Below are 13,493 nucleotides of genomic sequence, written 5' to 3'. Positions count from 1 at the left end.
ATTTGTTGCACATAGTATCGTACAACGAATTAAATCAAGCCCTGAAGAGTCATTATTTAATTTCAAGCTATTAATTCAAATATTTTCTTACATTTGATGGATGATTATTTTAGTACAGTTAACAAAGGTATTTCATTTATTTACATTTTCCCATGGACCACCTGCAGGCCTAAATCCTACCATGGACCACTAGTAGTCTCGTGGACCATTGGTTGAAAAACAGTGGGCTGTACAGACACGGGATGCATAGCAAGTGTTACCAAATCACTAATCTTAGCCCATATCCCACAACAGTGGTCCCCAGGTTGATTCTTAGTCAGGGTGGTGGTCCCTGGTTCACAATCAGTTGAAAACCCCTGATATAGAGCATAACAGTGGCAGCCATTTTGTTTACAGGCTCTGGCTCCACAGATAGAAAGCCCATTCATTCAGCCCATAGTGATTTCCAAAAATATTTCCATTAATTATTTTAAGCCTGGAACCAACTAAGCCACCCAGGCTCCTGGTGAATCATGACCAGAAAACATTTGATCCTGTGTCAAACATATATCAAATATCATCAATTGTGAATGGACTGGAGACCGGTTGCCCTTACTCCGATTCTTCATGCCCAAAATATGCCAAAATATGGGACGCCAAGTTATTGTGGTTAGTGGTTAAAAACCCATTAAATCTGTGTCATTTTAGATTTTATCGTTGGCTATTCAAAAATCACACCCAGTGTGAAGTGAGCGGTGTTATTTAGCAACAACAGTCGTCATCACAGTGATGGAAGCTCACTTTTTAAAAAACATTTTTTTTTTAAGTGCATGGTGATATTTATAGGTTATAAATGTCATCATGCGTCTCGCTAGCCAATCTCAGTAGTGAGCAAAGGGTGTGAATAGAGTCAGCCAATCACAGTACAGCGAAAGACAAATTTTCACGACAGTCTTTTCACGACGGTCCCAAACCCACTTATAGGAGCGGCTATACCGCTCAAAAATAGCATATATACAATTCAGGAGGCTGCACACCTTCAGGAGGCTGCAATTCCAAACTGGCCCCTGTCAAAGTCTTAACCTATACCCCCCCCCTCCTCCTCCAACTGTCTATTGTACATATTTCTTGTTTTTCATACCAGTAACCTGTAAGCTGATCGTATGAGGTCCCCTCGTTCTGTGTAGTAGTATTTGTTTTCTTAAACGTCATCATGATTTGAGTGCGTGGGTATCTCATTTTAAATAAGCCACTGTGCTTTTATGAGCGATCCAGTTTAGAGGACCTTGTATTGTGAATTGTACTTCCATGTACTGTTTTCCATGTCTTTTCTAAATAAAGTATTACAATCAATCAATCAAACATTGATTGTACATCTGCTATTTTAGAACACTTTAGCAAAATCTTGAAAGTGTGAGAACTCACAGATTTAGAAGGCATTTGTAGAATCGGCCGCAGGTCTTAAAAGGGTTAAATACCTGCGCTGGAGTGCAGGGGGTGAGGGGTGTGAGGGGTACAGGGCCACGGAGCCCAGGGGGACACGCAGCACCCTGCAGCAGGAGGAGTCCACCACCTCCGCCTCGCTCCTCTCTCTCTCTGCCAGCCACGTGAAGTTCACCTTCACCACCAGCAGGTGGCGCTGTGTAAGGAAGAGCAGCACGGGGGCGCCCGGCGTCTCCTCCCCCGCGGCCGTCTGGGTGAGGAGGTCCGACAGGAGGGGGTACGGCTCTGGGGAGGAGGAGGAGGAGGAGAGGAGGAAGGCTGGGTATCCACCCTGGGGAGCCTGGTTCTCCTCCACCTCCCAGGAGGTGAGGAGCGGGCGGAGGAGAGGAGGGGGTGTCAGGTGGGGTTCTGAGGGGAGCTGAGGGAAAAAACATGGAACATTAATCTATTATAAAAACGCCTTCGACTACATTCTATGTACATATCATTGCTGTCAGGTGGAAACCTTGTATGATGAAGGTTTCTCCCCGACAGCAACGAAATACAGTTGTCAAGGTATTGTAGTAAGTGGGCCAACCAAACACTGGCAAACACTATCATTATAATGATAATATAACAATAATATAATGTTAAGAAAATGCCCATACATACTAGTCATAATTTATTATACATGGTCATATGATTAGTGATTACAGTTATTATTACGGAAACTAATGTGAAAGCATGGGGATGGGAACTGATGTGAAAGCATGGGGATGGGAACTGATGTGAAAGCATGTGTTCTTACAGTGAGCTGTGCAGACAGCAGAGCGGTGGTGTCCGTGATGGACTGTGAGTCAGAGAACAGGAACCACGTGGTGTTGCTGGAGGAGTGGCCCAGGACCAGACAGGAGGCAGGGAGGAGGTCCGAGTGGGAGGAGGAGAGCAGGAGGAGATGGGAGTAAGGCAGCAGGAGATCTCTCTGAAGGAGACCCACCACCTGGACCAGCTCCTTAGCTGAGGGCAGAGGGGAAGATATAGGAGAAAAGGTGAGATGAAGGGGGAAATTATAGTATTAATATTAATTTATATAATATTATGTTAATATTAATATAAATCGCTTAATGAGATATTTTTATGACAGAAATCTACAATTCTATGTAACGGAATATTTCAAGCTAAGATTATTATAAACAACTTGAACCCTAGCATCCCTATTCTGCTGGGGTGAACATTCAGCAAAAATAACAGATCTACTGTACAAGCTCACAACGCGTTGCAACGCGCAGATCTACAAGCTTGTAGATCTGTAGATTTGGGGGCCTAGTATACAGCCCTAGGGAATTACGGCTATCTAAGTATATAGAGATTAAATATTATCTTTGCATAAAAGTAGGAGAGGAGAGGAGAGGAAAGGAGAGAGCTGGTCAAATGTGTACCTGTGTCCTGTTTGGTTGAAGTGAGGTCAGCTGGTAGGTAGAACAGTCCCACCAGGCTGTCTGTCAACACAAGACACGCCTCCATCTGTTGTAGAGTGTTCTCCACCCGAACACAGTGACACCACACCACCCTGCTCACCTCCACCCCCTGCTGCTGGGGAGGACTGCTGGCTGGGACCTCCAACTTGGAGTCGTCTAGTCCCATCTCAAAGTAGCCTGGACCTGACCTAGGATCAGAATGAGAAGACAGGCTGACCTAGGCTCAACTTTGACAATGTGAGTACCGGTAAAGCCAATGAGAAGTGCGCTGTGCTCTGAAATAAGCGAGGAGGAGGCATATACACTAGACTAGACACCACAGAAACCAACTACTATACCTAAGTAGTGAATATCAAAGTTTTAAACTAGCAGCTGTAGATGTGAAATTAATCACCTACATGGTCTATTTCTTACCTAAAATGTAGAAAATCTGTACAAACAAGCTGCCAGAGATGAGCATGGAGTGTCTGCACTTCTACTGCCTGCTTGTAAGCTGGCCGCTGGCTTTGATTCAGACCACCGGCACACTCACTAGAGCACAACTCGCTTATTTACGAGAGTGTCACTCATAACGTTGGACAAACCCAAATGATCGCACTTTGTGAATGTGTCTCACAACACAACGTTATGAGCTTTGAGCATTCATACTGTCTGTGACTCGCCGACAGCCTCGCCACAAAATGTAAATAAGGATGTGAATATGGGCCATGCATCTCCGTGGAAATGGAGCTTACTTCATCTTCTAACCAACCACAGTACACAACATTTTATGAAGTGTGTTGCAACCATTCATTTTTCCAGAGGAACGTGACACGGTCTGCGAAGGTCCTCCGTGACACATTTTTGTGTCATGTGTTTTTATGTCACTTTCATTGTGCGACATGTCGTTCGACACAAGGCGGAGTCGGTGGTCAGGCCATCATTCAGTGTCTGTGACTGACAATTGGTTTGTAGTTTTTGTGGTGTGAAAATAATTTGTATGAACATTTGAGTATGTTAGGTTTGATAATGTTAATACAAATTCAATAGTTTTTAAATATTTCTAATTAAATCAAAATTTCCACATCAAGTGAACTTTGAGATATTCTTTACATAAAGCACCTGCAGGAAAACAAGTGACTAATGGGTATTGTAGTGATTACCTGTTACTGGGGGTGAGTACCTCCGTCTCCTCACCTCCAGACTCACACCTCCTCTCCTCTGCCTCCTTCCTCCTCTGCTTGTCTTCCTTCTCCTGGAGGGTGGAGCCCAGGCGCTGGGAGAGCTGGGTAATGAAGTCTTTGTTGGAAGAGGAGAGGGAGAGGAGGTGGGACAGGAGGACCGGGCAGGAGTTCATGATGGAACGCTCCACTGGTTCACTATGACAACAGAAGAGGAGAGGAGAGGAGAGGAGAGGAGAGGAGGAGCTTGTCATTATTGCAAAATACACCCTGCTAATTGAGCAGAGCATCAAGGCAGCAGATGGATGTCTTAAGATGTCACACAGTGGGGAGATCCACCACCATGGCAGTGATTCTCAAACTTATCAGGTCGAGACCCAAAAGAAATGTATTGTCTCCCCGGGACCCAAACTAACATACATTGTAATCACTTGAGTCCTATTTCAGAAATAGTGAAAACAGCCACAGGGAGGGAGTTCTCTGTCACTGCACTAGTAGTTAGTGCAGTGACACCTAGAAGTTGGTTCGGGCGCCTGTTCAATAGGGAGCAGAACTGGGATGAAGCTGTCTAGCTGTTGTCTACACACTAGAGTATTTCAAACTTTTTCATTTCAATGACCCCTCGTTTGATATGAATTAGGCCAGGGACCCTTTTGATATTAATCGTTTATCTCTGGGACCTCAATCTACACTATAAAATCCTAAGTGTTAATTGCAAGGATGTAAGGCTCCATTTGGGGTCCATTTTGTACACTGCCGAAGATACAGATCTGTAAGGGTCCATTTGGTTCCTAACTATCAATCATTTAGCCGGGGACCTACTTTTTAGAGGTAGTATTATTAGCATACTAACCTGGTATGTATGTGTTGGTGAGTAGGAGTATGACAGCTAGGCAGACAGACAGCAGGTTTCTGGTTCTGAGGATCAGAATTAGGACAAAGAATGACTTTCAGACAAAGAATCAACATGTTAATTAATGATAATGTAGAGCCAGGTGTCATTCCTGGAAAATAAACAAGTTCATCAACATGTCAATGATAGTATACAGTCAGGTGTCATCATTGGAATACAAACAACAGGTTGACAAATGCTTTGTGCTAAAAGTGATTATATTACCATAATGGCCACCTAACTGTACATTATTATACTTATCACACGTCCTATCCAAATCAGTACTTCAGTTGTGTGTTTACCTGTGTGAAGTGTTGTGTGTTGGTGGTTGGCGGTGGTGAGGGAGGAGTCTGGTAGGTCGGGCAGGAAAACAATTCTTCTTGTCCCATGTTTACCACTGAAAACGGCACAAACAACAGCACAGAAAATCAAGGTAAGGCCGCTCAGGTAAATGCAAACTAATAATCCCTATTTTGTGGGTGTCATTATAGGCAAGTATTTTCACACATTTAAGTGATTAAGTGGTTTTAATGTCCTATGTATCAATGTAGTATGTTCTTATTTGTCTAATTAGTAAATCTTGACACCATAGTGTGCAGGTAGAAACAGGTGGACAAAAAAGTAAGAAATGGGAACAATGTTGCTTACTTATATTACTAATACACTAATGTGTCAATTACATGCTATTTGATTTGATTTTCTTTGTTATTTTTTTCATAACTGTAAATGGCTCCCATTTGAAGCTCATTAACATTTTGGAATCATGCATGCTTGTCAACCTACAAAAAAAACCTTTATGCAAATAAATCTCTCTTTTCCATTTCCTTTTTTTGTTTGTTTTGCAAAAGCATTATAATTTTAAAGAAATGCCATTAAAAATAGCACATCTATAAGCTCACAATCGGCTAGTTTCACTAACTTGGGCCCACGGCGAGACATGGGTCTCTAACACATTTGGGAACCATAGTGATCTAACTGATAGAGATGGAACAAGCTTAAGGGCACCTGGACCGGACACGCTGGTTCAGATTGGAACCTGTGACACAGGGCCGGCCTGACCCACTAAACAAAGTAAACATCACTTTAAGGCCCTGTGACTTATTCTACTGCCCCTCCCTCCAGGATAAGAACATTCCCTGTGACTTGTTCTACTGCCCCTCGCTCTAGGATAACAACATTTATTTCCACAATCAATTGATGTAATAAGCAGCGCCCACACACAACCATAACAATGAAATGTTCCCTTCTCCCAGGTATGATTTACTTTTTTAAACTGTGTATACTTTTTGTTATAATTCTACCTTTTTAACCACTTTCAACCTGACACCCCTATTATGGGCCTATTATAGGTGAAAATCTTCAAATATGTTAAAAATCTTACATAATCGTATAAAATAGGGCTTATTTTCTTCAAATACTTTCTTTCTTTTTTGCATTCTTCATTCACAGTGAAGAAACGTGCTGATATTCTTCCTGCACCTTAAAGTCTATCTATATCATGAACCGTATACTAGTTGCTATGCTCATGCACCTTATGTCTAACCTTTTTACATTCCAATGACCAATTTCTGATTCCATCAAATCCTACGACTCCATAGATCAGCACATAGATTTCCGTCCTAGGTTGTTGTGTAACCTACCCTACCATCCTACCTCCCAAACACCAGTACCCTACCTCTTCGAAACCCCTACAGCACCACCCAAAACAATGAGGCAAAAAGTCGCTACGACAAGCAGTCAAATATGGAGTCATCATCACCCTACCTCCCAAACACCTTTGACTGGCGGCTGGCTGGGCCACACAGGGGGGAGGAGGGAGGGAGCAGGGAGAGGAGGTTACAGCAGGAGGAGAAGGAGCGACAGCAGAGGAGGAACAGGAAGGAGAGAGGTGAGGAGGTGCAGCGGCAGACAGCCTGGTCTCCTCACTGATCTAATGAAGACAGGAGAGAAGGGCAGAGAGACAGATAAAGAGCAGTTTTCATCTTGTGTCCCCCAGGGGCCTTTCATATCAGGAATCACTAGATGACCTTTTTGTTGTTTGTTTAGTTTTCTATTTACTACTTTATCAGTTTAATCCTCCTTGTATTCAAATGTAAACATTAACAATTTCATCATTAAACTTGCTTCCCATCATCATCCAAAACTGCGGTCAAGTTCATTAATGGATCAGTCAGTTGTTTTGGTCTTGTGCTGTGTTAACACCAGCAGTGACAAAGCAGACTTCATGAAGACACAAACTGACACCCGACACTTGTCACTGCGTGATGAGCTACAAAAGTAGTTCAGCTGGCTTCAACATTTTTCAGTGCACCAATGATGCAATGAAGTGTCAATCAACCATGTTTTGGTTTCACCATTTCCACTCCCCTTGTCTCTGCACACAATTACTTTGGAGAAAAACAAGCCCAAAGTTGCTTATAATAAGCAGACCTGGTAGCACTGCTTCAAGGGAGACTCAGCGAACTCAGTGTAGCTGAGCACGCTCTGTTGTTTTGTAGCTTTTGTCACTGCTAATGAGAATGCAGCATGCCAGCAGTCATTGTGAAATCAATATTAGAATGTTCAGTTCCCTCTATACGAGACTAATTGGAGTTTCAACAATTCCCAACTTTGGCTGTTCATAAAAACACCATTTTCAATAGCAATGGATTCAACAGGTTTGAGTAGATATAGCAAATAATGGCATAGCCTATGACTTCGCTGCAACTATCAATTAATTACTTTTTCGATTAATCAAATAATCGATTGAGCACGTAAGTATTATTATATACTTCGCCGCACAATGGTGTGATAGCTTATTTTATTACCATATATATTATCTATAGTTTTTCATAATCAATTAAATTGATTAGTTTGATTGACTGTTGCACCCTCCTCGTCAGACATGACTGATATGTGATGAAGAGCATGTCGCTCTAAACGTCACACAGGCACCAAAGTGTGCAATAAAGACCCACTGTTTTTTCTTTCTTTTGTAAAACCTCTAGAATGAGGTCACCTGGTTCCTTCCCTTGTTAATTTAACCTTCAATTAACCCATTAAGACCTGAAGCCGATTCTACAAATGCCTTCTAAATCAGTGGTCCTCAAACTTTTTTGTGCCAAGGACCCCTAAAATTATATGTATTTGGCCACGGACCCCGCCCCTCCATCTGAAAATGTTTTGTGCCAGGGACATGTTCAAACACTTGTTCAAAAAATGTTCAAAAATAACAGATGTAAAAGCTTGCAGCGCGGCAAGAAGTGAGCTTGTATATCTTCCATGTTTGAAGGCCCTGTTCAGACATAATTATGGAGGCACAGACAGGTGGTGCATAAGCAATGTTCATTGCGAGCCGCAAGCACCCGAGTTTGAATCTGATGGCCTTGCGCTCTAGGCTACTTTCAGGAGCCCAGCTTAGCCAGCTCACTAGCCTTAAATATCTCGACAGACACTTCTTTGTGATCAGGTTTTTCTTTATTTTAAAAACGAGCAAACACACAGTGCACATAATCAATGTCCAATATGAAAATAAATGTCATAAAAAAAGGTAAAAGAAAAAGAACTAGAAATGTGTGCTCAGTAGAGCACAAATCTCCGCCAGGTGTCCCCAACCTTCCTCCATCTTTCTGTCTGTCTGTGTCATCATGTGATGACATTGCTTTGATGAAGGCACAGGGCAATGTTAGCATAAAAATGCTAATAGTTAATTTGTTGTGTCAATTATGTTTATAAATATATTGGTGTTAAAGGCCCTTGAGTCCAGTTTTTATTGCATGAACATTTTTAAATAAAAAACAGCACACTTCTGCATGACATCTTGCACACCAACTCCAAAATTGTCATCCAAGGAGTGGCTGTGACGCTGCGTCATCGTTTCAGTCGAATACAGTTCAATTCCATTTCCACGGGTGAGTTAAAAACTGATTCTGCTCTCTCGCTCTCTCGGCATGGGTGTGAGTGTGTCTAGTAGGCACTAAAATGTTTATTTTTATTTTACAGAATTGGTAGGTAGGTGCTATTCAGTATGTGGAAGAGAGGCGATGCAAGGTGGTGGGCACTAGGCTTATATCTATATGGACATAAATATCTTTATAAACTTCATCAATAAGAAAAACTATTTCACAAGAACAATGTTTAAAATAAAAAAATATATATTTTTAAATGCATTCTAGATTATCAGTTAGGATGCAAGTTGAAAGTGGCATTTCTGTCTGGAGCCTTGTTGCATACAGTACCTGCAGCCAGGTGTGGAGGTGAGTTGTAATTTGCTAACTAACAGATCCCATACGCCGGACGGACAGCTTGCGCCCGACTGGCTATATCTCATAGCCTGGAGGGATGATTGCGCTGCCATTATTAATCCCCAAAAATGACATAGTTGACATTGGCCAAAATGAAAGAAATTCAGGAATTGAGGTCACTGGCCTGCTGTCAGTCAGCGTGCACAAGAAATATGATCCGCCTAGTAGCACGTGAGATTAGCTGCGGACCGTCACACACACTAACAGACAAGAGATCACAAAATCTCCGCCTGCCTGTCAGAGATGATAAATGAAATCAAAGCAAGAGACAATATAATAATTTAAAAAAACAGCCATTGCACCTTACCCGGGATCCAGTCTATACCCCTCGATAGACGATCATTCTAAAAGGATTTTAAAATTCACTGAGTCTGAATTCCACATCTCTATCGTTAACTCAATGTACACAATATATATAAGCATGTGTGGGGTGGCCTCTAGTGCATGGCCGCTGTAAGTCCAGCTAATAACACTTGTTTATTGATCCATGTCAAGCCCAGGTTGGACAGATCATTAATAATGAGTGTAACAGACAAAAGAGGCACTGTAATCTCCAACATCTCAGAGATGTTAAAAGCAACCATCTCCCATAGTCAGGCCACTGGACAACATTCCCAGAACACACGTAAATACGTACCAACAACCTTCATAGAACACAGTGTGCAATTTAGGGTCAGCAATCATTTTCAATTAACATAGTTTCCTGGGCATTGTGCTAGTGCAATTTGCTAGTGATCAGGCCACACTTTGTTTCAAATCCAATCAAACGCTGGATCCAGGTCCGGAATATCGGCCCTCCATAAAGCATTTACGGCCAAGCATCTGCCATGGAACTCCACTATTCTTTACGGCCGATCTTAACTGAAAATAAAAGAAAAAGGAAGAACGTGGTAAATCAGATTCTGTACATAAATCTTGAAAGGAATACAAGCCCTCGTCTTCAAAAATATACCCCAGTGTATGAACACCTTTCTCCCTCCAACGAGAGGACCGAGTAGGATGACCACCAAACAACAGTCTAGGGTTCCATGAAACGGGACAACTACACAGTGTCTCCGTCACCCTCCATACAGAGAGCAATTGCTAAACAATGCAGCCAAACTCAGGATGACGCTTATTCCAGGATTGGTTTAGTGGAGGTAGAGGTAGTACTGAACTAAGAAATAAACTCTGGATAAAATGTCCATCGTAATTACTGAAACTCCGCAGCGGAAAGAATTTTGCATCCTCCTTAATTTAATCAGAAATAATTGAGTATGTTAACAAAATGATGTTTAAATATTGTTTGAATCAAAGAGAACCTTTCAGTCCCCATATATGTAATACATGTATTGCTGTTAATCTTGGGAAACCTTTGAGAAATCCTGGTAGAAGCTCATTTTATGTCTCTTCCAGCGCATATCTCAGATTTCCCTGGCGAGGTTTCTCACACGCTCTTTTTGCTGAAATCTCAGGGAACAAAATGATGACGAAAGGCTTCAGGCGGTCCTGGTCTTGGCCGGAGACTTCGATCTTTGATCGTGCTCCAATCCAGGTCTCCTGGAAAGTCCTCTTGAACGATCTCTGGGAGTGTTTTTCTTCAGGAGAGATTTGGCGTCTATGTCCTCCGACTAATCTGGAAAACGATAAATGCGTAAATTTACCAGTCTATCCCTGTCCTTGTGTTCAAGTAGTTTGGCATTCAACATCTCAATCTGGGGCCAAAGGGTAGTCACAGCGCATCAAGCCATGTAATAACATTGGTTAAATTTCTCCTCAGCAGAAGCAGAAACAGCTCTTCATGTTTTCGGCAGTTCCTTCCGTGTTTCCAACAGTTCCATCTGTGTTTCCGACAGTTACTTTAGTATGTCCGTGAAATGTCTTGTTTGATCCTCAGATAGCCTTTGGAAATGTTCAATACGTTAGATACGGGTTCAGCTACAGAGCTAGCCGGGGGTTTGGGAGAAGCCTGTCTGGCCTTAGAGTTAGCATTAGCCTTGAAGCCCAATAAGTGATACAGTGAGGGGAACAGAGATGAGCTCAGTGTGACAGAGGTGTGTTTACCGTTTGTTCCGTGTTGTTCATTCGTTCTCGGGTTTCTCTGGCTCTCTGAATGGCTTTCAACACCTCCACTGTGTCCAACTCCTTCTCTGTGGTGGATGTCCCATCCAGACACACCTGAAGCACGCACACACACACACAGTATCTTCTTATATTAAAATTGGCATGTTGGTGGGTGGGCGTCATGAAAGAAGGAACAAAACATAACATCTGGATTTGATTGACCAACAAATGTCACAAAACGTGACATCCGAATTTGATTGGCCAAGCTTTGCGTGATGTAGTGCTCTAACATCTAATATACATCTATATATTTCTACATTATTTACTATGAGGGATTTCATGGAGGCCGTGAAGGCCAAGGCCACTGTGGCCACTCAGTTTGCCCTTTTTGCCCCCCAATAAATGACCTGCCCTGAGGCCACAGTGACCTTGTTGCCCCGCACACACACACACACACACCCCATCCCACCTTCAAGTCCAGGGCTGAACATGTGTGAACTTTTGACTCAGGAGTTCATTCAAATTGGTAAATTGTAAATACCAATATATCATTTTGTGAAATTACCTTTTCTTTTCTGTTCACTGATTTTTATATAATGTATGAAAAAATGTATTCATTATTTCCATGGACTTAAATCTTGTTTTATTAGGTGGCTTTCCTGCCCTGACATTTGGCCTTTGTGCCCTAAAACAAAATGAGAATGCAAAAGGCCAAGTGACCTTGCCCCTAAAATTAAGACATTCCAGGCCTGGTAGTAACACTGACAAACAATTAAGCCTAATATGATGCGTTGTTAGCTTGTCGATCAGCTCTTTTAAGCAATGACACCGCTGTGATGGTATATGAATTTACCGACAGACAGACAGACAGACAGTACCTCAGCAGCGCGGTCACAGAACTGAGCGAGGATCTTGGTTCTGTAGTCTGCGTCGATGCACACTGGATTGTTGTTCAGACTCAGTCTCTCCAAACACGGCAATGACCCTATGTATCTGACCTCCTCCAACTAACACACACACACACACACACACACACACACACACACACACACACACACACACACACACACACACACACACACACACACACACACACACACACACACACACACACACACACTAACCCATAAAGACCTGAGGCCGATTCTACAAATGCCTTCTAAATCAGTAGTTCTTGATGTATGTACATTTTGAGAGTGTCTTGTAAGCCCGTGCGGGCTGGACATCTTGTGGTGCAGGACACTATAATAATACATTTAAATAAAGAATTGTATCTATCTCAAACTTTTTCGTAATTCAAAATTACTTTCAAGATTTTTCACAAATAGCAGTGCGAGCTTGTATATCTGCTATTTTTGAATAGCCAACGCTAAAATTTAGATGCTTTCCCGGTCTTAATGGGATAAAGAACACAAAACATTTCAATACAGTTAGAAATGGGAGTTAACATATCTACCTGGTTTCTTGAATAACAAGACTAATTGTATATTTACCAGTCAGTTGGTTAACTAGACTAGTTAACAGTATATTTACCTGTTTCTTGGTTAACAAGACTAGTTGGCAGTATATGTACCAGTCGGTTGGTTAACTAGACTGTTCAGCAGTATATTTTCCAGTCAGTAGGTTAACTAGACTAGTTAACATTGATATGTACCTGTGTTAGCTGGTTGTAGCTGAGATCTAGGTTAACCAGTGAGTACAGCTTAGTGAGTCCAGACAGTGTAACCAGCTGGTTACCGGCCAGGTTCAACGTTTTGATGTTCCCCAGTCTGGTGTGAACTGACTCCAGAACACACATTCTGTTATAAGACACGTCTAAATGGATCAGGTTGTACAGGTGCTGAAAAACACACACACACACACACACACACACACACACACACACACCCACACACCCACACACACACACACACACACACACACACACACACACACACACACACACACACAGGTTAAAGGGCCCACTTTATTCTTCCCATGAAAGCTCATATAGTCTGTAAGGCAGAGACCTTGTATCTCCATATTTCATTATAAATGAAATTAATTAATCATAAATGAATGCTATATTTTATATTTCATCGCATGACAAGCGGTGAAAACTGCCAATCTACAAGCTGACAACACGTCGTGATGCGACACGTTGTGAGCTTGCCACTCATTCCATTGGAACACAGGTTTCTTCCTTTCCTGAAAGACTGACAAGGGTTTCCACCCGACAGTGCCGAATCCGATGTTG

The 13,493-nt window shown here is 42.2% G+C and overlaps 1 protein-coding gene across 2 annotated transcripts in view; it reads right to left on the bottom strand.

Annotated features, from left to right (window-relative positions):
* The window catches only part of nisch (nischarin), a 30,089-nt gene that overhangs the window by 8,511 nt on the left and 8,085 nt on the right, over positions 1-13,493 (bottom strand). For both annotated transcript variants that reach the window (XM_084062730.1, XM_084062731.1), the window contains exons 10-19: positions 12,912-13,097; positions 12,136-12,264; positions 11,258-11,371; positions 6,696-6,861; positions 5,234-5,328; positions 4,893-4,957; positions 4,022-4,237; positions 2,841-3,067; positions 2,210-2,418; positions 1,458-1,840 (exon numbers count right to left, since the gene is read on the bottom strand). In XM_084062730.1, the coding sequence (XP_083918856.1) occupies positions 1,458-1,840; positions 2,210-2,418; positions 2,841-3,067; positions 4,022-4,237; positions 4,893-4,957; positions 5,234-5,328; positions 6,696-6,861; positions 11,258-11,371; positions 12,136-12,264; positions 12,912-13,097 (1,790 nt within the window). The remainder of the gene's footprint in view (positions 1-1,457; positions 1,841-2,209; positions 2,419-2,840; positions 3,068-4,021; positions 4,238-4,892; positions 4,958-5,233; positions 5,329-6,695; positions 6,862-11,257; positions 11,372-12,135; positions 12,265-12,911; positions 13,098-13,493) is intronic.

The sequence above is a fragment of the Gymnoscopelus microlampas genome (assembly GCF_963454915.1).
Source record: "Gymnoscopelus microlampas genome assembly, chromosome: 7".
NCBI classification, from domain to species: Eukaryota; Metazoa; Chordata; class Actinopteri; order Myctophiformes; family Myctophidae; genus Gymnoscopelus; species Gymnoscopelus microlampas.
This window is presented reverse-complemented; position numbering and strand designations above follow the sequence as displayed.